The 26,095-nt window shown below is 38.6% G+C and overlaps 1 protein-coding gene across 1 annotated transcript in view; it reads right to left on the reverse strand.

Annotated features, from left to right (window-relative positions):
* The window catches only part of RpS27 (ribosomal protein S27), a 76,664-nt gene that overhangs the window by 20,555 nt on the left and 30,014 nt on the right, over window positions 1-26,095 (reverse strand). Inside the window, exon 3 of the mRNA XM_067137702.1 lies at window positions 13,377-13,487. Coding sequence (XP_066993803.1) covers window positions 13,377-13,487 — 111 coding nt within the window. The remainder of the gene's footprint in view (window positions 1-13,376; window positions 13,488-26,095) is intronic.

Consider the following 26,095-nt stretch of genomic DNA (forward strand, 5'->3'; position numbering starts at 1 on the left):
ACGAGTAAATACGGTACATTTAGGAATGCCATTTGTTTTACGTCGCACCGACACAGATATGTCTTATGGCGACGATGGAATAGGAAAGGCCTAGGAAATGGAAAGAAGCGACCGTGGCCTTAATGAAGGTACAGTCTCGGCATTTGCCTGGTGTGAAAATGGGAAACCACGGAAAGCCATCTTCAGGGCTGCCAACAGTGGGGCTCGAACCCACTATCTCCCGATTACTGGATACTGGCCGCACTTAAGCGACTGCAGCTATCAAGCTCGGTCATTTAGGAATGGCCGTGGAAGTAAGAGATTGAAGTTGCAAGGAAATCAAATTAAGCAAACAGATGTCATTGAAGGATAACATCATGGCGAGCATTATTGGCAGTAATTTGAACCTTAGTGAAAATTAGTGGTACAGACAGGCAAATAGCCGTACCCTAAGCCAGCAGTAGGAGAGGGGCGATGAGCAGTGTGGAGACCGTGCCGAATGCATGCCTGCGAACACTGACACTCACGACAGAACGTTCTCGGACACAGCCGAGAGTACGTTTATGTTACATAGTTTAACACCAATGAAATGGCTGGTGATCCCTTGAAACTCAAAGGCATTGAGGAATCACCAGGCATTTCATGGGCAAAGGAGGGAACTAGTGAGTAATGTGAATAAGTTCATGCAGAAGGAAGCAAATGATTTTAATATATGACAATTTCACATTTTCCCCATAAGAAAATATTCCCTGGTCAAAAGAAACGAAAATTCCTGCTTCCTAAAACTTTCAACAAATGAATTTCTGATTTAAACGTACTTGTTTTAGTTTTTATATTTAAACATTCCCTGAAGCTAATAGTATACCGTATAATCTCCAATACCACCCGCACCCTTATTTTGAAAGAACAAATTTTTTAAAAAAAAGTCATGTCAAAATTATTTACGATTCCATGCCGTCAAAAACCACGAACACAGCAGCTGAACTTCCGAGCGCTGAATACGACGCGTTGGCGTCAGTGTGTGATTATCAGCCGTCATCCATTCTGTGTAGAGCTATTTCAAGGCTGCTTTAAATGGATGGTTCACGCAGACATCCAGCGGCTGTAGCGTAAGACTTCATTCCGCGCGGAATGACTGCAAGGTCAGTTTTCCCATCCTTGATAGGTTTCTTCACGCATGTGTTGTGTGGCCGCGGTAACTGTCAAGAATAAGCCAGCTATTTTGTCCCAATAATGCACCAGGGTGACGTAGCCAGACACACTTTACCCAGTCTTGCACAAGTGAACTGTCCATCCAGCTGGAGTTCTGAGATCTGACAATAACACCAGAGGGTAGTTTTTTAGGAAGCATCTTTTGCTTCAGAACAATGTACGGCGCCAATTGGGTTCCGTCGGTGAGAATACACAACATTACCGTACCACTGATTTTCAATACCACCTGTTCTAATGGTAACACTTTTCGCACCCTTAACGTTCGGAGTCCTGTCCACTGGAATTTCGAAGTAGACTGGCATCTGATCTGCACTGCCAATTTGGGAAACCAAATATGCATTTTCCTTCCGCAACCAAAATATGTGACACTGAAAAGACTAACTTCTCATCGTAGGCACCAGGAAGACGCTGTGAAATTGAGGTACGCCTTCGTATGCTCAACCCATTTCTTAAAAAAAAATTACAAGCCCATCCTCGAGTTGCCTTAAACTCTTCCGTTGAAAGTTCCTTTGCGATCTCTAATGCCCTTAGCTGACATTTCGGTTGACCACCACATCCCAATTCCCGCCTTTCTGTCACATATTAATAAAGTTTTTTTTTCAATTTCTGGATATTGTACAATCAGTCCACGAAAAGCTCTACGATTACCTCTACATGTTAATAGCACATTTTCTTCTTTCTCTAATCGCAAATACACGACTCGCTGATATCTTCTTTCATACCGGCGGCACAATTTCCAATAATTTCGATTTCCCGAACTACTTACAGTTTCTCACTCGCAGCAAAAGATCACAAACACTTTGTGGAATTCATGTTAATACTCTGAGAACGTGCGTATGACTGACGCCAAACGCGGAAGTAGTGTATACTGAGAGCGGAGAGAGCATTGTTGCCAAGCCGCGCCGGTGGTGATGCCAGATTTATGCACTTTCGGAAAAAAAAATTCCCAAAATTTTAAATAAGACCCGCACCCAATTTTGGAAGTGATATTTTCGAAAAAACAGTGCGGGTGGTCCTCAAGATTATATAGTAATTTGTTTCATAATGTTGCTGATAACATCAGCAGCTGAAGAAAGAACACACCGCCTTGCATTCTGACTAGTATTCAATCGGACATTACACCACGCTAGTGGCATTTATAGTGGCAAATATTTTCACGCTGAAATAGCATGAAGGAGAACGGGGATTCAGAAGTGTATAGCTAGGAAGCAGTTAGTGATGCCGGCCTTCCTGCATCCTTTGCTGCAACCCCTGACTCCAACAAATTTGTACAATCTCACTGCAGAATTCAAGCAGTCTTCTGTGTGACATTTCCTATATATGAACCACACATAATGCAATGTCATGTCCAATAGTCACATGATGCACCACCACTACTTTTCACAAAGATACGTACAGTAGCTCTGCCTAAACGAGCCATAAACTCAAATCTACTTCCCAGTCATAAGAGGACATATGGAAATTCTTAGTCTCTCAGACCATGATGAAAAAGTGTGGCCTATAAGCTAAGGAAGGCACTGTTACTACTGCTCTATCATTCCACTTGCTAATCATAATCTTAGTTTCATTGTTGCAGGGAAGTTCAAAATTATTTTTTTGATTTTACATCAAACTAACAACCTTTACAGTTTTAGGAGACGCCGAGGCCCGCAGGAATTCATTGACATGCCAGTAAATCTACAGACATGAGGCCGTTGTATCTGAGCACCTTCTAATACCACTGGACCGAACCTGCCTAGTTGGGCTTAAAAGGCCAATGCTCTAACAAACTGAGCTACTCAGTTCACCGGCCACTTCAAATGACCCACAATTCTTCTTACTGAACTGTTTGCTTGGTGTTAGTGGACTATCTCTCGGAATAATTCTAACGTTTGGTAACTCCTAAATATCCCATCACTGAACGAATTTATAAGCTGCACAGAAATAAACATTGTCACAGTAAATTGGGTAGGGCAAGTTTTTTCTTTGCCTGGAAATTCCCTTTTAAGTATTGAAGTAAGGGTGCTGAAGCCTTCCCATAGTTCTTGTACTGTACTCTCCCACTAAAAGGCATTTTCCTCGATATACTCAAAATTTATGGTGTAGCCATGAACCAAACCAAGAACACGTACTTAGTAACCAAAGCGAATGGGCTAACCATACATGAATTGTTTACAGCCATGCTTTCTGTAATATGCCATCACAGATTCCTCTCAACTTACGTGCTGGTCTGGAACAAAGTGCTTCAGAAACCTTCCTGGTAGGAGCTGAATGATAGGCCTGAGCCTTCATATCTCTGCAAAGTGGAATACTGACTTTTTTTTTTTACAAATCTATATTCGTGGTCTAGTGAAAAGCAACATTACTCGTGTCTTTACCTTGATCCCAAGAGCAACTACATCCTGGCAAATTGTTGTACCAGTCAGACATAAAACTGCAATGAATGTTTATTTCTGCAGCATTTATTGAAGGATCTGGATAAAGTTTGAAAGCTCCATCAAAATCAGTTCTATCTACGAACAGTTCAGAAAAGTTCACGTGGAGTACAGTTCCTGTAAGATGAATAACCACGAGCAGGGAATAGAAGCATACTCAGTTTGACATAGCTTTTCCAATGAGAATTGGCTAAACATGAAAAATTTTCTTGATGTGTTCCACCTTCACCATTACTATACATTCCTTGTGATTGGGCAGTAGTTATACACTTATGAAGACTATTTGCCTTACTGGTTCATCAATGTTACACCAGTGGTCAACTTCCTTTAGGAAGAGCTATCTTTCTCTTGCCTGCAATGATCACCGAGGGCGGAGGAAGTCGTAGAAAGTTCTGCCGAAGCTTGGAAGATAGGTAGAACATTTTGACATGTAGTTCAAGGTTTTTAAGTGATTACCAACTCAGCAAGCTCTTGCAACATTTTCCCCGATTGCCCGCTTCCATCTTCCTGTGCATCGTTTACATCAGAAAGACCCCCATAATCTGGACACTCCATAAATATATTATTAGCATCAGGAATGTCATCTTCATTGATAAAAAATATTTTATTCAGAAACGGTAATCACATTGAGGACACACAAAGGACACTAAAGAAAGTTTTGCAATGTGAGTGAACGCTTTAGACATTTTCAAAATTTCCACCACACTCAATACACCTCTCCATACGTCAAAACCAGTCACTGAACCAAGTCTGCCACTATTCTTCAGTTTCACTTTCACGCTCTTGATCCAAATCATTGCGAACCGCTGCCGTTGCCGTGCTGAGGTTAAAAATTAGGCCTAGATTTCAGAATCAAGACCGCCTAAATAAGCAAAGGTAGCTGTGTTTCGCGAAAGCCAAGGATGGGGAATTGCGGGAGTGTTAAACGACGAGAACATAGCAGCAACAGCAGAAATATATCCAGGAGCTTCTATAAGCAATGTCCTGGAAAACGTAGAAGCAACTAGGAACTTCGGGAGCGACGATGGAGTGCTTATCGGTGGGACGGACGATGTAGCTCACGATGACGCTAAGAATGTAAGGTCACAACTTAAATACACACTAGGGAAGCTGACTCACACTAACGTCTTTGTAGTGAACGTGCCCCCCACGCATGATTTGAGCAGAGACTCGTGTGTGAACATTAGGTGGACAAGGTCAATACAGATACTATTAAAATTTGTAAACATTTTCGGAATACTCGGGTTATTGAATGCAGCAGTTTTGAGACACACTGGTGTACAAAACATGGCCTCCATCTAAACAATTCAGGTAAAGGAAAGATTGCTAATATTGTTCACAATTTTATTAATCATAAGATATGTAGTTTGAAAAACGCAACTCCCTTAGTTTATAATACCCACCAGGAAAACTAGTAGAAAGAGCCAGCTGTTCTTCAAGCTGGCTCAGTCAATTAGAAAATGTTATGAATTTTAAGAGGCCATGGAAACCAAAACTAGCATCTGTTACTGAATCAGATCGGTTACCAAATCAAACCATTATCAAAGATAGTTTTAGTAAGTAGCCAAACTCAACTATGTTATTCTCCTATTCATAAAATAATCTTCGTTTTGCCTGATGACTGAGGCAACGTGACTTATCATAATATTCAGCCCTCTAGCCAATGAACCATACTCCACCATTCTTCCCTATCTAAAGCTTTCAATGAGGTTGTTCTGAGAGACACTATAGGGGGCCATTCACCATGTCAATCCATCACGTTGGTACTCGTCCTCGTTGTCTGGTTCCCTGGACTTTGCCCTCAACAATCAGCTTTTGAAGACTACCATCTCGGTGCATTATATGTCCAAAGTAGCGTACAATCCGCTGAGAGACCTTACACGATGGACGAACTATTATCTTTTACTTTTACATGAAAAATCAGGTCAGAAATCTCCACCAATGATGAGTGATACAAAAAGTAGTTGCCAAGAGGTAAATGGCATTCAAAAGGATAGAAAGGGTAAATCAATTTATTGCAAGTGAATATCCAATGCATTAGAAATAAGATGTTAGAATTAGAACACTTTTGCCAAACCGAGAAAGTTGGAATGATTTGTGTATTGGATTTCTGAAAATCACGTAGAATATTTTGTGCCCTGTGGATATACTATTGCAGATATGTTTTGTAGGAGTAAGAAAAAAATGGGGGAGCTGGGATTTTAGTTAGAGTGTTTTAAATTTATAAAAATTTATTTCAGTCAATATTGTGTGGAATTAGAGGGAGAATTTAGTTGTGTGAAGCTGGTTGATCAGAATTTGATAACTTAGTTTGTATAGATCTCCAAATGCCGATGCTTATGGATTTCTTAAGAATTTTGAATTAGTAATGGAAAAAATTTTGAACTTTAAGGCCAAAGTTGCTGTTTGTGGGGATTTTAACAGAAATGGCATTTTCAGATGGGCAGGTTTCTAGAAATTTTCTGAATTTACTAAGAACTCTAAATTTAACTTGCACAAACAAGCTACCTACACGTAATAATTCATGCTTGGATAATATTATTGTAAATTTTTGCGAGATCTGTATTAACTAGACTTGTTGGTGGGGGTTTTGCAGATCATGACCCCCTGCATATATCATTATACTTAACCAGCCTTACATAATTTACAATGACGAACCTGTTCTGATGTGGGTTAAAAGTCAGGGTGATTATTATATTAATATATTTATTGAAAACCTGAAACAAACTAACTGGGGCTTTGTATTTGAATTTGAAATGGGAGAAAGTTATGTTGAAACTGTATTTGGAAACTTTTTAGATAAATTGGTTGAATTGTGGCATTTATGTTCACCACTGGTAAAAATTACGTAGGGTTAGGAGGGGTAATTGTAAACACCTTTTTGAGGTTCCATATGTATTACTTCAAAAAAAGTGTATTCAAAATTATATTTAAATATTTCTAGCCATATGAATGAAATATAGGGGCTTATGGAAGTATGTATTTGTGAAACCAATAATACAATCATATAAATAAACAAAATAAACAATGTTTATAATTACCCCATTAGTTCACAATTACCCCTACACTTCAGGGGTAAATGGAAACACCTATTTACACGTTAACAATACTTGAATAAAACCAAGGGAAAATTTAAACAAAATACAGAATTAATATGATATACAAAACTGGAGGCTGTAATACGTTGTTTACATTTACCCCAATATAAATGTTTTAAGCTACTGATAAGTTTTTCATTAACATTAAGAGAGGTTTTATTGGATGATATTCATGATAATGAATACACACTAAAAAAAGAAACAGAAAATAGCAGAAATGGGCTCTGTAATACATTTCAAAACAAATAAATAGGCCTATTTTTTCTCATTAACATTCACAGACCCAGAAAAAACATAAAAAAGCTTACGATCATGTGACTCTACATTTGGGGCTGGTAATACACCTTTTATAATTGAATAATGAATTGTATAAACATCAGTTTCTACAATAACAAAAGTTGCGTTGGTGATATTTGTGCTTTTCAGTCCAGTCACAATGTATTCGCCGTTTTCCAACACTGAGTTAACCACACAAATATACATGTAATGGGTTTTTCTCTTATTACCCCCAAGAAAATCAACCAAAATGTAAGAACCAGCAGTTACGGACTCAGGCATTCACAAATTATGTCTTCTGTTGCTTCAATTTCGAGTTCTGTTCTGATGTCTTCTTCATTTTCAGCGTCTGTCAGTTCAATGCTCTCGACATCAGTGTCGTTTGTTCAGGTTTCTTTATACCCATACTTTTCTTCATTTTAACAGTTTTTATACCTTTGCTGCCTTTCATCACACAGGTTTTCTTGTTCAACCTTTTCTTCTCTGCATCTTTCAATTTATCTAAAACCTCTGTAGTTGTTAGCACTTCTCCGTAGCTCAGTTGTTTCAGTCTTGGAATCTGTTTTCTTTACATCAACTGCTGCTTTTGAATCTCGAACACAGTTACCCATAACGTTAGAGAATATCTCAATAACACTTTTTGGAGTAGGAATACAATGCTTTTTCGGTGATGGCTGCCTGATTCTGGTGGATAAGTCCAGAACAACACTTTCAAGTCCCTTATTAGATGTGTGTCCAGTTTCAAAAGAAGTAGAAGTCGTGATCACAGTCTTTATAGGTGTCCTTGGTAAATTTCTATGAGAATTAGAAGACAATGGCGTGTTAGCTGAATGCAAAGTAGATGGCAGTGACGTATCAAATGAGCTTGAAGTAGATGGCATTGGAATATCAGCTGAAAGTGAAGTAGGTGGCAGTATCATATCAGTACAGAGTTTAGGCTGTTTGTAAGATTTGTACCTTAGCAAGTCATTTGGGTCAAACAAATCTTCTGGGAACTTGGATGAATCAACAGGAAACACACTAGTGCTCATAAAACCACTCACTACATTTTTTGGTGTTACAGCTGCATGTAACACTCCTCCAAGAAGTGCACCAAACTGTTCTTTTGTCAGGCGACTTGGACCCCTGCCCATTTCAGTTTTACCATGTTCCACCAATTTTTTGTCCCACTTAGTTTTCACTGGACCAAACACAAATTTATCCAGTGGCTGGATTCTGTCTGTCAAGTGACTAGGCAGTCGCACAAGTTGGATATTGTTATTTATAGCAGCTTCTACTATTGTAATACTTATGTGACTGCTATGTCCACCAAATATGAGCACTACTGTCTGATCAGGCAAATTATGATTGATTCTGATATTTCTCACATGAGGAATGAAACAACATGTAAACCAAGAAAAGAACTGCGGCTCTTCCATCCATCCATTTTTGGATGCTGCATACTGGGTACCTGGATAAGCTGCCTAAGATGTCAACCTTGCTTGTACTGCAGCAACCTTAAATACTATCAAGGGTGGCAAAAAATGGCCATCAGCAGACACACACAGCAAAACAGTGGTTGATTCCCGGCCAGAGCCTCCTGATAATCGACTCAGTGCCTTACCCTTTTCGCCAATTGCTCTCAGTCTACTAGGGTCATGAGAAAAGCCACTTTCATCACAATTGAAGACAGATTTTTTTGGATACTTCAAATTATATTTATCGCACAATCTTATTAGCTTCGCATAGAAATCATACACTGCAGCTGGATCACAAGCACATTTTCTAGATTTCTGCAGATGTTCAGCTTTCTTTAATGACAGATTGGGATGCCGCTTCATAAAGGACTGGTACCAGTCTTCCCCTGGTATGCCATCTTTAAAGCCTGAATTTATGTTGTTTGCCTGTACATAATCACCAACAAGATTTTTCAATTCCTGCTTATCACATGGGTACCCAATTTGTGATCTTGCTATAAGGCAAGTGACGATTTCCTGTTCAACGCCAGATTTCAGAACTGTAGGTCTTCCAGCACCAAGTTTATCAATGGGCACTTTTCTTCCCTTTATGCGATGGTACAGAACAGAAATGGGAACACCATAACGTTCTTGTGCCTGCCTGTATGTGCAAATGTGATTAACAATATCATTAACTGCATTCTGAACATCTGCTTTTGTATAGGACGGTTCTTCCTTTTTTTTCACATAGGTTCTTGGCATCTTGTTCCTGTTGAATAAATGAATATACTAAGTAAAACAATCTGCCAAGAATCTATAAACTTTGAAAATTTTAAATAGGCTACCTACAGGTTTCTGTGACATGAATGAAGATGTTTACATTTACCCCCGATGTAAAATTATTGGAGGTAATTGTAAACACCAATGTACTTCCATTCTAACCTATTCACAGGCTGTTGTGCAATCAGGATAAAACTCAATTTCACACACTAGGATTATCCAAAGATATTGAAAGTCAGTCAGTCAAACTTTTCGGTTTTCATATTGATGTCAAATTGAACTGGGAAACGCACATTGATCATGTTTATAAAAAAAATATCAGGAGTCGCTTATTTGATATGGAAATTGAGGGATTTAGTTACCAGTGACTACCTAAGGATGGCATGTTTTGGTCTCTTCCAGTCACATTACTTATGGACTGTTATTATGGGGGCATTCTTCTTATGTATATAATAATCATCTAATATAGAAAAAGGTTGTCTGAACAATGTGTAGGGCTGGTGCAATTGACCACTGTCGACCTCTCTTCATTAAATTTAAAATACTGACAATTATAAATTTGTAAATTTATATATCTTTGACACATGTGAAAAACAACATAAATGAATTCAGTTCTAGGGAAAACATTCACCTTTATGATACTCTGGGTAAAGCAGACAATGACATCCCAATTCTAATGCCGACAAGAACTGTTCTCTCACATAAAATCAGTTAAGCCCTGCATATATTTTGGTTTGAAAGTGCATTGGGACTGGGATTATTTTGATGGAAATACAGTGATGCTTCACTCGGTGAGAAATTTATTATTTACGAGAGCATTAAGGAGTTAATTATACAAGAATACAACATATGAGTTAATAAACCCTATATCACACCTAACATTTTAATCGGTACTTCAAAAGTGTGTGGTAAGCCTGAAAACACTCCTCCAAAATGTAGTGGAACCTGGCATCTTTGGCACAACCACCTAACTTCAGCTCTCTTGTGTTTTGTGCGAACTTTACAGGCTCTGGAGGGGAACTGCTTTGTTGCAGTGGGTGGAATAGGAATAGGGAAATGAGCCCAGTTCCTGGATTGCAACCTAAGGGGGGTCATCAGCCAGTGAGGGTCTTCCTGAAATTCTCCACTCTGGAAGACTGATACTGCTGATATTTCCTTCAGCTAAATCTACTCTAAAATCAGTGTAGTGCATCTTTTTCACAACAATATTTTGGTACACAATATATGAGTTGAATAAGGTCATGTCCAAAATATAGAAGAATAGTTTCCTGTAACCCTTTACTGTACGACGCATTACAGGAAAGCTAGCAAGTACTTGATCTTGCCTGTCCACTCCAGGCATTCCCTTGTTGTAGTCTATGATTGGAAGAGGCTTCTGAATAATCTGCTCACCACCATCCCTACGTTTCCTCCTCTTCCTTGTCTGTTGCATAGAAATGTCGGTATGCATTGTAGACAGCACACATATATCCCTACGGTCCTTCCATTTCACTGCCAGTATGTTCCTACAACTCGGAGCTACTGCCTCCCCTGTTTGTAGTTGAACTGCCTTGAAATCTGGTGGCATGTTCTTTCTGTTTATCGTAACAGTGCCAACAGCATGTAAACCTACTTCTAGTAGCTTATGAAACAGCTGGGGTGATGAGTACCAGTTATGCAAGTACACTACATGACCTGCGTTCATAATGGGCTGTACTAAGTCCAATTCAACAGGTTCACTAACTGGAAGATCAGGGCTAAATGCATAGCAGTAGCCTGTCCCACTCTCGCAAAGTTTGTACATTTTTATCCCAAACCTCGCCCGTTTGGAAGGGTTGAATTGAACATAACTCAAGACGACCACGGAACTTGATAAGGCTCTCATCAACAGCTACGTCACGGCCCATTTTGTAAATTCGCATGAATTTGGTTTCTAAATAATTTATAACAGGCCTTATCTTTCGGAGCTTATTAGTTACAACAGTGAAACCGTCATCAGAAAAATGAAGAAACCTGCTTATCAGCATAAAACATTCGTAGCTAATTATGGTGCTATATATAGGAGTCTCAATCACCTTCCTTTTACTCCAGTATGACTTTATTTTTGACTTTTTCATTTGGCCCATAAGAATGTACAAGGCAATGTAAGATTTCATTTCATCCACAGTACATTCTCGCCATGCCAAGTCAGACTGTAGTGTCTTTCGATTTGGATCACTCAACAAACGTTTAGCATAGTCATTAGTTTCTACAGTTACCATGTAATAGAATTCGTCACCAAGAAACTCGGAAACTACTTGTAAAACTGAAGGATTATTGCCTAGCCTTCTCGATACAACGGCATTCACACCACGAACAGCGGAACAGGGAATTTTTTTTATTTTGTTACCGTCACGGGTCCATACCCAGTCCGCCTGCTGAGCATGGTCATCTGTTTCCGCTTCCTCTTCGATTTCCACGTCACTTTGGTCATCAGAACTGTTATTAGCACTACTCACACTACTACTAATATCACTGAAAGAGCTGCATTCTTGATCATCATCACTTTCTAAAAGTGATTGTATGTCAGTAACTTTGAGTCGTTTGCTCGCAGCCATGTTGTCTACATATGAAGCTCAAAGTTGAAAGAGCCCACTTCAATTTAATATTACCAAGCATACTATCGATATATGTTAGCAAAGAACATATAACAATGAAGGCGAAGATATTCTGCACACATTGTAAATGCGACCTAATCTGCCATCTCTTGAGGCAAAGTAGAATTGCGTAGGAAAGTCAGACAACGGAACAGTTCCGTGGTCCGGCATTCAGTCCACCAAGCCAAAGCACGGAATGGTTCCGTGGCTCAGGCCCAATGAGTTAATAAATTACCACATTCTGCACGGCCCACTCCTTTTAATTTTATTTAATTTTAATTAATTTTACATGAAAAAGGTACTATTGGTTAATAAAATCCATTTTATAGTACCTCTGAATTCTTAGAAATGCATAATGTTAGTATTAAGTTTTAGTAAAAAGTGTATATACATTTAGCCTCAGTAATATTAAGTACTAAATTATCAGTTGACAAAGCCTATTTCATTGTATATGGTTAATGACAAAGATTCTTGATCCATGCTGCCAGAAGCTCCGCATCGGATATAAACCTCCGCCCCTTTTGCTTCATCTTCACTTCTGGGAAGAGTGCGAAGTAACATAGGGCAAGACCAGAACAAGGATCATCTTCAACCCTAAAATTTCCTCTCTGGAACTCTTTTATACCAGCGGAAAATTGTTGTCCGATGTGGACAGTCTTTCCCCAGCACAGGAGTCATTTCCTCCAGGCACTGGTCAACAGTTAAATCCACAAGCAAAATTGCAGCGGATAATTGCGAGATATTCACCTATAGGCCACACTGAAACTTAACTTGCTTTCAGTCCCACTGATTGGTAACAACTGGTGTGAAGGTCGTGCCTTGCTGTCTTCTAGACCGGTTTTCACCCCTCACCAGATCAGGGGTGTCCAAACAACCGTTTTTGCGTATTGCAAAACTTTCCTAGTGCCCTTTGTAGTTTTCTGCTATTGTAACTGCCTAGTGTAACAAAGCATGAAATTTGCATCTTCATAAACAGTACTGTGAAAATTGTGCAGAAGTATGAATCTTTTAAGAAATATTTATTTCAAAACATAATTACCTCTAATTATATTCAGAAAAATACAATCTTCTTTGTGTTTTGTACACACACACACTCTGATCTGAAGTGAACGCTTCTGAACCTCTTGGAAAATTATATAAGTATTGTGGTAATGTGCCACCTCTTGGACAAATATGCAACTAACAAAATACACAGACTCTGGGTACACTAGATTGATAAACTTAACCATAATAGGTATTTGTTCCTGTTCCAGCAAAAGTGTTCAAGTGTGATTATAATGCTTGCAGACAACTGTCACTATTGTAGTTCCCTTATTTTCAAACCGATGGCATTAAGCTGCTTATATCTGAATACAGTGAATCACACAGAACTACTGTAAAAACAGGATTTTCACAAATTGTCAGACCACTGGACATTAAAAGATCACAAATGACTATTTTAAACATTCTTAGGGACCTAGGAATTAATTGCAAAGTGAATTATCTGCAGTACAATATATATCTCAAATGAACATTTTAAAAATATAAGCTAGTTATATTGCAATGATCGAAGTAAATGATACCAACCTTCTGTTAGTCTCGCCCTCCCTCCAGTAGGCTGGCACAATATCGTTGAACAGCCAGCACATACTACTACACTTTGTGCATGACTAAAAACAGTTGTGATCTTGTAACAACCTGGAAAATAAACAAATATAGCAATAAACACAATCCAGTTTGAAGTATTCATCCTTAATAACCATGCTGTAAATTGCTGACTAGGTTGAAGCTAACAAAATTAACATCCCAGCAATTCCTAGCACAAACAATAGCATGAGAAATGAGCAAATTATTTGGCAAAAGGGAACAATAACTTGACATATTCTTCAGTTATATCACAAACTGCTTATTGAAGGCGGTGGTGATTATTGTTTTAACCTAGATCCGCCCAGCACGCCATAATGGGATGGCAAACTAGACTCAAACTCTTAAACCGTGTACACTGTACTGTTTACGTATTATTGTGCTTAGAAGTCCCGCCTAACATCATACGTAGTTTATTTCAGAATATCGTGCTACATACAAAACAGTAGTGTTTTCATGAATGGCTTCAATTTGGAAGTAATTCCCATCTTACTTATATAGTTATTTACATGGAACCTGTTGCACTGTATATAACTCTAAGGTGCTAATTTGTATGGCAACTAGCTGAGAGACACCCTGGTGATGGTGTCCTTTCACTTGAAGTACACGTTTGGTGGTAATTACCTGGCACACTGAGCAAAAGTGGTATCTTTCTGCTCTATACAAATCATCCCATACTTATTCTAGTGCTGTTCCGTTCAAACTTTTCCTTCATTTCATTCTTCTTCTTCTTATCAACCTAGCAACTTATTTTTATCACACTGACTAGCTGATGTACCCGTGCTTCGCTACGGGATTCTCAGAAAGACTGACTTTGTGGTTTTCCTAACTGAAATCAACATAGGTCATTACAAAAACTTAAGTATGAATGTAGCGATTAAAAGCAATGCTATCATATAAAATACTCGATCAAATGGAAAGCCGCACGTTTTATCACTTTTAATGAACAGTGCTGCGGTTAGATTGTGGTGCCAATCTAATAGTCCAAAGTTCCAGAGCTGGGATGACCAGGCCACAGATTGCCAAGAACACTCATCTGTCATTATTCCGCTAAATATGCACACTGTTCATTCCAATCAGTACCTCGGAGTAGGGATTGAATAGCCCGAATGCTATGATGATCCAATGTGTTACGTACCAGTAGTATCAGAAAATTTATAAACCAGCGGAATGGCATGCTAAATAAGAAAGTTATCTAACCCACCAGCTACTTTCCATCAATATTCAGGCAGGCTGTTACACTCTGTCCGACTGGGCGAGTTGACCGTGTGGTTAGCGGTGCGCAGCTGTGAGCTTGCATCCGAGAGATAGTGGATTCGAACCCCATTGTCGGCAGCGCTGAAGATGGTATTCCGTGGTTTCCCACTTTCACACCAGTCAAATGCTGGGCCTGTACCTTAATTAAGGCCTAAGTCACTCCTAGCCCTTTCCTATCCCATTGTTGCCGTAAAACCTATCTATGTCGGTGCGACGGAAATCAAATACTCTGTACGCAGCAGTAATCCTATCTACCGGAGATGAGGGGCAACAGAAGACACAAAGCACATCACGACAAACAATGGTCAATGTAATGTTATTGATCAGTGTTATGAGCTTTCTATATTGTACGCCTACACATTTAGTTTTCTTTCGACTCTGTGATTTGTAAAATATTTTATACCGTAAACTGTAGTTTCTTATTCTCTGACTTTACATACCGATTTTCATTAAATACTGTTTACCCATTTTCTGGTTACTCAGCGCTGATATGGACTTAGTAACAAAAATTCAAATCCATGAATATCTTTGTGATCATAGCCAGTACGGTAACAATGTATAAGACATGAATAATAGGAAATTTAATACTATATAACCTTAGTTATGTAGCATTCATCGATTACACCTCTAATAAGAAAATTTGAGAATTACATTTTAGGCCTTCCCCTAAACTACCATTTCACTCAGCGTGAGTAAAATGATTTATAGCCTAGATTGTAGAGGCTCATCCCCCGACTTCACATACCGATTTTCATTAAAGTCTCTTCAACCGTTTTCTCATGATGCGTGTACATACATACATACATACATAAATTACGGAAAAGGAAAAAGTGCATTTTCTTGTTACTATGGACATGACCGATACAGAAATACCATTATTTTCAAATTCTGAGCAATGTACAGACGAAACTCTTTATTTTATATATATAGATGGCCAGTTTCATCAAACTCCGTTAAGGATTTAATGTCACATTACACGGCTTTTATGGGACAGTTAACAGAATGGCTGTTTCACCAACCTTCGTTAACATTAACGCACTGTTAAACTCTGTTAATTCAACGTATAGCAGTCTCGTCCCATTAGGCTGCTTAACACTGTGTTAAAATAAAAGTAGCTGGAAGAGATTTTGTGTTTGGTGTTCAGGTGCTCTACAATTACCTTCAAAATGCCGAGACACAGAAGTTTCATGGAGAAGAAATCACATACTTCAACCAACAGAAGTACAGTTTTTGGAGCAATATAAGTTACCTAAACCTGCCGCGAGGAAAGTATGCGAAGATAGGTTAGAATACTGTAGGCCTACAGGATGAAATTCACTTGTTTCCAATGCAGCAATTGCTGATTACATTGAGACATAATGTAACAGGATCATTCAGATCATTGCAGAAGAAATCAGTATTGTAAATTTGCAGAAGAAATCAGTATTGTAAATTGTAGAAGAGAGATAGGTAGGCCTACTTAAACTAGTATTCCATTAACTTACTCATATGTAAGAAACATTGAGTTGAAATATAAATTTAAAGGAAGGGAAAGAATAAGCAAAAATGCAACCTACACCATGTATAACCTGGTAGGCCAAATTTCTAGCATGATTTTGCTACTGTAGTTATTAATGATCTGTCCAGTTAATAAAATTCTGATAGCGATATTCTGCATCACAAGTTGTCATTACGAAGAGGCTCAACTTCGTCGCTAATAAATAAAATAATCTTCTAAGTCATCTATTTAAATGCTGGAATAAATATATAACCTCCAATCTTGGACCGCTCCAACTCGTTCTTCGAATAATCTTTTATTTTTTTGCACTTCTTTCTCAGGTTGTCGAACTGGTATTTCCAAGAGAACAGGAGAAAGGCAACAAATAACATTATGCCCAGCACTGTTCAGAAGAGCGAAATAATTTTAATGCTACACACTGCTGACTTGATCGTTAACCTCACGTTAGTTAAGGAGCTTGTTATAGTGCTCTGTAAACGCAATTTCTGTAACGCCACATTAAATCTTAAGGTGTTAACTTAACGCTCCGTTATTGGATTTGTAACAAGGGTTGATGAAACTGGCCCTGAGTATGTTTCACATAAAATTGATATTATATTGCAGTTTTCTTGTTGAAAGTATCTTTAAGCAGTTAATCCTCCTGTTTTTTCACACATTTCACATTTATGGGTTTAAATTTTTTTTGAGATGAGGAAGAGAAGATATTTTACGGAATGTTTTTATGGCCGGATGCCCTGCAAACTTCAGTTAAGGGGACACTGTACTCCCTATACACACAATGTTAAATTACCTACCTTGAGATACATTTTCCTCATTGACTATACATTACATATGAAAAACTTTATATTGTTTAATGCTTTATTTTGTCTTGAACCAATTTCTTCAGTCTCAAATAGAAATTTTTTTTAAAATGTATTTTTGAAAATTGTCAATTATTTCATTTAATGGCATATAAAACACTGTATGAACAAATTTCTATAAGACGCGAGACCTTAAATAAATGCCATAATGTGTTTATATTGGTCGAAAAAGCAATGAAAATTTCCTATATGGAGGGTTGACCCAGTTTGTACGATTTTGATGTACCTTTTTTCCCAGGCAATTCCATTTCTCCAGACCCGGTTGTGCTTGATGTGATAGCCACGGGCACGGACTATTGCCCTACATCTCAATTTCCACTGTAGAAGACTGACAGAGTACAGGAATAGGAATATTGTCCTGTACTTCCTTGCACACTTTCCAAAGACCCTCAATAGTGACAGGACGTCTAGAAGAAAGCCTGCTTGCCAGGAGACCAAAGGCACAGAAATCCATCAGCAAGGCGCCCAGAAATTTGAAAGGAATATCTCAAAATTGTACGACCCGGACACCCGTCTCTGCTTCTTTGCTCTTGTAATAGGTTACTGATGATCTGACAGTATGACTGGATTCTTTATCGATGTGGCTCACGACATTTGAAGCACCCCCACCATACAGCCAAGGGATATCTTCGTCGAAAGAAGCATCCATGACATTCTTCTGGAAGTGGGTAGTATTGATCTTCAGTTTTCGGCACTCTGAGGATTCTGAGTTTATCCCAGGCACAGTATTCTGCCACTACCACGAACCCCCTAGTAAACTTTACTTCATTTTCCTTGACGAAGTTTGAGAGCTCCTTTTGGCCCTTAAGTCAATAAATTGCCCGGGGCTAGCTGGTGTCACCCAAATAAACCAAACCAAAGCTTTAAAATAACAGTTTCTGTAGGAATACTTAAGTAAACCTGTGTTTAACAAGTGATGTATACAGTAGAACAGCGTATTCATTGCGTCGTGCTATGCGAAGATTTCTTCTTATACAGAGTGCCGCTTTTGATTCATTCGCAAATTTCCTGGCATACTCCCGCCACATAGGAGCACCGTACGTCAATTAGTGAAGAAGTCGCGCACCACCGGATCCATTATGAGCCGTTTTAACAGAGGAAAAGCTTGACGAAAATCCCTGTCGCATCTCGCCGTGCAACAGGGTGTCCACCAAATCCAAAATTCCCCGTTTTCCAGTTATAAAAACTAGGTTTTTTCCCCGACACATTACAAAAAAATAAAATAAAATTGTAAAGGAAGTTTCCAGATATGACAGTAAAATTAAAATACATTTTGAAAGCTTAACACCCAAAAAATAAATGAGCAGTTAATGAGCATATTAAATTTCAAAACAGCGGGCGAGTTGGCCGTGCGTGTAGAGGCGCGCGGCTGTGAGCTTGCACCCGGGAGATATCGGCAGCCCTGAAGATGGTTTTCCGTGGTTTCCCTTTTTCACACCAGGCAAATGCTGGGGCTGTACCTTAATTAAGGCCACGGCCGCTTCCTTCCAACTCCTAGGCCTTTCCTATCCCATCGTCGCCATAAGACCTATCTGTGTCGGTGCGACGTAAAGCCCCTAGCAAAAAAAATTCCAAAATTTTGGAAATAGTCTAAACTCACTTTAAAGATTTAAAAATTGTCTTTATTGCCATTACTGCTTCAGCGAAGAAATTTCTTCATCTATAGCCACCAACGACTGTCGAGCTTCTGCCATCACCCTCCACTTCTTTTCCTCTAATTCTTTCAGCAACAAAGCGGACTTAATACCCTGGCCGCAAACACAAATTGTCCTCTGCCTGCCACAGCTACCACAACGAACTCAAAGTTCAACTGCACAGAACGAAAGTTGCTACCTATTTTTATAAACAAGTTCATGAGATGTGTACTAAGTGCACACGTTTCACCGTTGGTTCTGACAAGTCACTGAATAAAGTTTCTCAGATGGGCCAAATGGATTTTGTAGTTCGTTGCTTCAGTTGATACTAATTTTATATTGAATCCGTGTTTCTTGGTCACTACCTCCTAGGATTTGTTAAATGTTTTTTTTTTGCAAGGACTCAATCAAAAAAACTCTTGCAAATTTCAATGGATTGGTCCAAATGCTAATAAAAAGTTCCATATCAGTAATTTATTAAATAATGATCCAGATGCTCCTATTTTGGTGAACATTGGACCTTGTGGCTTGCATACTGTGCAAAATTCATATCGAATGCCAGTAAAAGAAACCCAGCGGAATATTGGAGAGTTTCTTCATGCTCTTCACTTCTTGTTTCGTCAAACACATTGGCTGAATGGTCAGCATACTGGCCTTCTGTTCCGGGTTAGATTCCCGGCCAGGTCGGGGATTTTAACCTTCATTGGTTAATTCCAGTGGTCCGGGTGCTGTTTGTTCTGTCCCCAGCATCCCTGCAACTCACACACTACACAAGCCAATATCCTCCACCACAATAACGTGCAGTTACCTACGCACGGCAGATGCTAGATAAAGCCACACGAAATTATTACTTCTTGTTTTGCTACAATCCTGCAAGACGTGCTGATTATACACATCATTCAGGTTCAAACATATTTCCTTTGAAATACAGTAGAAGTCCGTTATGACAAGAATTCATAACAGCGAAAAATGTACTCGCTACAACGGATTGTCGTTATATCCGATTTTTATATAAAAGTCGGAAAACACTTCATGCACTTCAAAATCGGCATGAAACGGCAATCAGTTTGTTCAAAACTTGCGTTTCAGCAGGCAATATCCACACTACGGCTTACTTGTTTGTTATTTTTCGTAATCCAATACTACGTGAAAATGTATGTTTAATTTCATTCTGAAAAAAGTATAGTACCATATTTCTCCGAATCCAAGATGAACCCCACTTTTTCCTTCAAAAAATTTTAATCAAGCTCAAAAAGAAGTTTGTAAAATCATATGAATGTCTTGTTGTACAGTAGGCCTACGCATTTTAGACCCTTTTTAGACGCCGAACATTGACTTTCGTCACGCTGTATTTCTTTTTTTTGCGGCTGCAAAATTATTCTCTATTTCTGCAAGTTTAAGGACCATTAACTTGACAATGGCATAATACCAAACAAAACCCATCGAAAATTTTCCGGCAATACTTATTCCAGGCGTCTCTACAATATAACGATCCATCAGGAAATTGTTCTTGCTGTCTATAAAACTGTTACTTTTACGCAGCATCAGATATAACCGGCTGCCGCTACACGCACGTCTCGCTTGTCGGGTTCGGCCAAATTCGGTGGCTAGCGATGTATAGTAATCGTGAACGTTGAAAGTCAACGAACGAGTTTATTGCGTCACGGTATGGCCATTACGCCCTTGCGTTTTTCATGCAATCACCTCACAATTTCATCCTCGACTTCTTTAAAGCGTCCTTGTTGCGGACCACTGAATGCATTTTTTTTGTACAGTACGCATTTTTAGCTCTTTGTCTTCACGCTAACGCCTATGTCGTATTTTCTTGCGGCTGCACAATTATTCTACTTTTCCGAGTGTTTAATAAACATTAACTTAAAATGTTCATTATAATATCGACTAGAACCCGTTGAAAATTTGCCAGCAATACCTTTTCCTCGTATCTTTACAATACGACTATCCATCGCGAAAATATTCCTGCTGTATAAAAACCTTAATTTTACTAAGCGTCAAGTACAATAGACACGTTATGACTCCGCCACTGAGTAGCCATGGCTTTTCTAAGAATTTGAAGGATCGCATGCTTTGATGCCATTCTGCAGATTCGAGAAACACACAGGCTCTGTACAACTGGTTGTCGCGGCTAGCGACGATATGCAGTAAAGAGGCGGTCGTTTGTCAACAAGTTCTGTGCGCGTGTGAAAAGAAGCAGCGTGGTTACAGCGGTAGTTGCAAGTGGTATCCATTAACTTAGGCCGCAAATGCAACAACCTTGAGTTTTCCGCATGAGATTCTGAGAGAAAAAAGTCTTTGATTCGGAGAAATACGGTATATCTCCAGAGATTTCTGTGGCCAACACCTCAGCATTCTTCTTCAAACAGCGTTACCTAACCTAACCGTACATGTAGCCCATCATGAAAACATTTGAAAGCATGTAGAGAAAATCTCCTCGCAAAAAATGTACATGTAAATAGCCGTAACTGGACGCAAGAAGATATGAAATATCCTCTGAAATCAGTGATGTACTCTGCCATATCTTGAGGTGTATCACATTCTTACTTAATTTCCGTATATAACATTAAAATCAAGATATCGTTTACTTCAGTCTTTATTTATAACGAATTAACAACTGCTATCGGCCACGTTATCGACTCATTTATTACGAAAACGTGTTATCCTCTTTCATTTCAAATTTTACTTTAGAGAACAGCAGTCGATGGGTATTACTAATCAACTCCAACATCGCATTTTAATGTCAACGAGAGAGCTCGCAAATGCACAAAGAAAACTATACCGTACCGAAGATGATCGATCGCATTTTGTTGCAAACGTTTCAGTTTTCTTATTCAAACAGAGTCACGTATCCTAACTTAACCGTACTATAAATATGATGCAAACACACTTCAAGCGCCAGTAGAGAAATTATACCTTTCTCGCTATAAATTTTCATAATGGCCTTTCCGGAATTTAACCAGATGCTACAAAATATAAACTAACCTCTGAAATCAATTAAGCACTCTGCCATATCTAGAAGTGTATCCCATTCTTACTTGTCGTATTTAGCCTCAACATTAAGCGGTCGTTTAGTCAGCCTTAATTTTTCATGAGTTAACCGTTATCGGACACGTTATTTACGCATTTATTACGAAAATAAGTTCTCTTTCATTTCGAATTTTCTTTACGGAACAGCTGTGGATGGATATTACTAATCAACTCCAACATCGCCTTCGTATGTCTACGAGAGAAATCGCTAGTGCACATACCGAGGAAACAATGCCGAAGGAATCAATCGCATGCAATACCATCGCTGGAGTGCATAAATGTCAGTAAAGGAAAAAATCTCGCGCGCTTAATTGCTCATACTAACAGATGCGCCAGTGATAGGGTTCTCGCTGTAACCGAAGGACGATGCGCAATTTAATATAGGAATTTTCAAGGGACAGAAAAACTCGTCGCTATAGTGGAGTTCTCGTTATATGCCATACTCGCTATAGCGGACTTCTACTGTATTGTGCTATAAGATGGCTTGAAAATTTGAAAGTCAATGAACGTGCTATAGATATCCTACTTAATGTTGACAAATATATGGAAGGAAAAAACGGAGACAAGAAAATCCCGAACTGTAAAATAGTTATCAACTTCACTATCAAAGATAGTGTATGCACTTGCTAACAATATCCGACCCTAAAACAAGAATAGGTACATTATTAGTATTAAGAATAAAAGAATGAAATTATTCGTGGCTAATGACTGGCATAGGAAGGATGTTGTGGGTGATCGAGACCACAGTGCCAATTTTTGCCGAATCACATTCTTGCCACGAACTATAGGCTCCGTGCGCTGCCGGGAAAAATGCACCGCTACGCTGCGAGTGGTGACCATTGTAAGTTAATGCGATCACCGCGCACATGTCTGTCATTTCACAGCGTGTTGCTATGGCCGACTAAATAATAACAGTGGGATTTTAGAGTGTTTTATGCAACAACAATCGGCCAAATTATTCCAAACTTCAAGAAAGTGGTCATGTATTAAATTTACAAGAAACACTGTTCGCAGGAAATAGCAACAGAGCGAATAACTGCAAATATGAGAAAAACGTTGGTTCACTAGAGAGAGTACCATTTCACAATAGAGGCAACATAGTAATTTATGTATTATTTGTGGAGATAACGAGGTTAATTTTCATGTACACATTCAATAATGCTGTCTTCAGAAAAATATATTTGGCCTCTCTCTAATACGATATCATGTTAGCGTAGGTTAAGTTGAGAGGGAGACCTTGGTAAAATAATAAAAATGTTTCCATGAAATGCAAGCATATTTCTGCTGTTATTTATACAGTTTACTCGGAACATGTCACCTCGTGTACCTATCAACCCTGTGAATTGTCTGGACCTCGCATCTAAAAAGCGCGGAAAGAGAAAAACAACAAGGAGAAGAGTTTATAGAGGAACTTTTTCCGATAAAAAGGCACAGGTTTGATGTTGGACCAGTTGAAATGATCAGAATATCTTAACTTTGCCAATAAATTATTGTGTCTGTATTTATAATATGATCGCGACCACCTTTGTAAGATAACGGTTAGCGCTACTAGTTTCCTTCGTCGGGGGCCCGGGTTTGATTCCCGATACAGACGAAATTTAAGATTGACATGAGGGTACATGCAGCTCATGTTCATTAGGGGTTGCTTGAAAAGAGTTGCACCACCTCGGAGCGAGAACAGAATTTTACGTATGTAAAATGCGGTATTTCTGTGAGCTATTGATACTGTGTAATGGAGCCCAATTGCTATAATTACAGTATATATGTCCACTGCCTTTTTAAATCCATTTCGTGAGGTTGTGACAGAATACTCTAAAATTTCACATTGTGATCTGTAGTACGGTATATTATTATTATTTATTTATTTTGCACACTTTCGTGGTAATGATAATCAAGCAATTGTACAGGTTTTAGGAAATCAAAGCAGAATAAACCTTAATGTAAACTACAATTCTACGTAGAATTTGAACCCATAAATTTCCATACCGTTCCAGTCATGGCAATGACCACCGTCTTCTGCATGGTCTTGTAGATGTTGGTGCTGACATCCAACTTCTTCAATAATTTGTTTGTAATTGTTAATCTTTGCATTGTGTTAAGAGTAACTCTGTATTAAATACTGTAAATGTACAAATCCGGAATCACTTCCTGAGATTTACTGCTAAGATCCACCGTATTTTCAAATCCATTTCGTGAGGTCGTGAATGAAAGCTCTGTATTACTGTATCTATTAATGCAGCCAAGAACAAGCACATCATTCTCTCGCAACGTAGCGACATTAAAAAATTATCATCTGAAGACAACACTGGAAAATAATTGAATAAATGCATGTAAACGTCACACACATTCCAGCTTCTTATGGCGAGCTGTCGATGAAGATGACTAAGTAGTTCTCGTAGTATCCACCCGCACCAGCATGGAGCCTATACTGAGATGTGGTACACAGACGAACTTTATAGGCCTACTAACCAAACACGGACGTAAATAAAATTACATCTACATTGAAGACTATTAAACCTATACAGCACATGCCGAGCCAGGTAGCTTAACCACGTGGCTATTTATTGTAGACAGTACAGTCGGCAGCCACGTTTTGAGATTGCACTCAATCTAAGTATATAAATCGATATGAATGGCAGCTTGGGATTGGCTGGATCAAGACCGAATGCATACAGTCATACTTCACAAACTCAAAAGCTCCAAACCAACAAACAACTTTCACCTTAAAATGTGATGTCACTTTATTTTAAATCTTGTTCTTTATTCACAAAATTACACGTGATATTACAAGCTACTAGTCGTGCCTCAAACTTCCGAACACCTCGCATGAAAGATAGGTTCGAAACTCAACCAGTGTTGCCAACTTCGAGATCCGCTAAATACTAGTAACAACCCGCTAAAATTCTGCCAAGAAATCCAATTTCAAATAATGAGCAATAATAATAATAATAATAATAATAATAAAAGTAAATGTCTGCACACACCTGATCTGTGAGTTTGTGGGATTAACCCCTTGCCTGCGAGCCGGCGAGCTAAAACTTGTAGGCGTTTTAGTGCTGGGTGCAAACTAAGTGAATCCCCTACCTCAAGGGCCACACACAAAACAGCCCAGTTCACTAAAAACGGTCTTCCTTCATAGCATAAATATAAATGCTACTCTCTCACAGTTCATTATCTGTCGTCATTCGTCAACTAAGAGATAAGTAACCTTTCCCCACGCGTTGCAAATTTATGATACCATGATCTCATAACATCAAATCAAAACCTCATGTGACTGCTAGTTCCTGACAAGAAATACAGAACAGCTCGTAGACAGACTGGAGCACAAATTTTTAAAAACGTAAAATGGATAAAACACTAAATTCCGCTATAATAAATCTAGAATTCTGCCAAAAATCCGCTGTCCGCTAAATGTTATATTTCTCCGCCGACAGTCTTCTAATTCCGCCAAATTTAGCGGAAATTTCGCTAAGTTGGCAACACTGAACTCAACATGGCGCGGCCCAAACGGTGTCATGATGCGTTACACATTTACACAAGGTTTACCTACATCAGCACATTTAATTGTAATAATAATAATAATAATAATAATAATAATAATAATAATAATAATAATAATGAGCACTCTAACAAATATTAAGTTTAAGCGAATTTCACACTTTCCTGCATTCAGCGTTTTTGCCTGTTATTACATTTTATGAGGTAGTGACCATCGCACACGTCATTACATAGTAAACAAACAGTCACCCGCTGGGTTGGGGAATTTTGCCGTATGCATATTTCACTGTGGAAGCCACATATTTAAGCCGTTAGAAAACTGAAAATGCAATATAGGCCTCTCATTTCCCCAACACAGAATATTCAATAGTAAGCAGATCAAAACATTGAAAATTCAATCGATCAAACAAGTTATCATAGTTGCTACTGCTTGCTATAGGCTTTCCATATAGCTATTGATTACTTCACATTCGAGATCACACTAGATTTTTTAAAATGTTTATTCAGTTTTCTTTACCACTTATTCCTGGCATAAAAGACAGCCCTAGATTAATGTTATAAAAACTGGAAAATGTACTTTTATTAACAGATAAATACAGTATGTCCATTTTATTTTGTCTAGCAGAAGAACGAATTTCCAGATTTTTTTCCAAATTCCCTGACATTTCCTGTCATTTATCGAATTCCCTGATATTTCCCGGTTTCCCATATGGATGACCACCCCGTGCAAGCTAATGTGTCATTACCTTCTGCCCACAAAGCAACAGAACTGTTAAAAGCAAAACCATACAAACCCACAACTGTCCAATATTTAAGAGGACCTGACAGTTTCGCTAGGATTCTGTATTGCAACTAGTTGCTTCAGTCAGTACC

The sequence above is a fragment of the Anabrus simplex genome, chromosome 1 (assembly GCF_040414725.1).
Source record: "Anabrus simplex isolate iqAnaSimp1 chromosome 1, ASM4041472v1, whole genome shotgun sequence".
NCBI classification, from domain to species: Eukaryota; Metazoa; Arthropoda; class Insecta; order Orthoptera; family Tettigoniidae; genus Anabrus; species Anabrus simplex.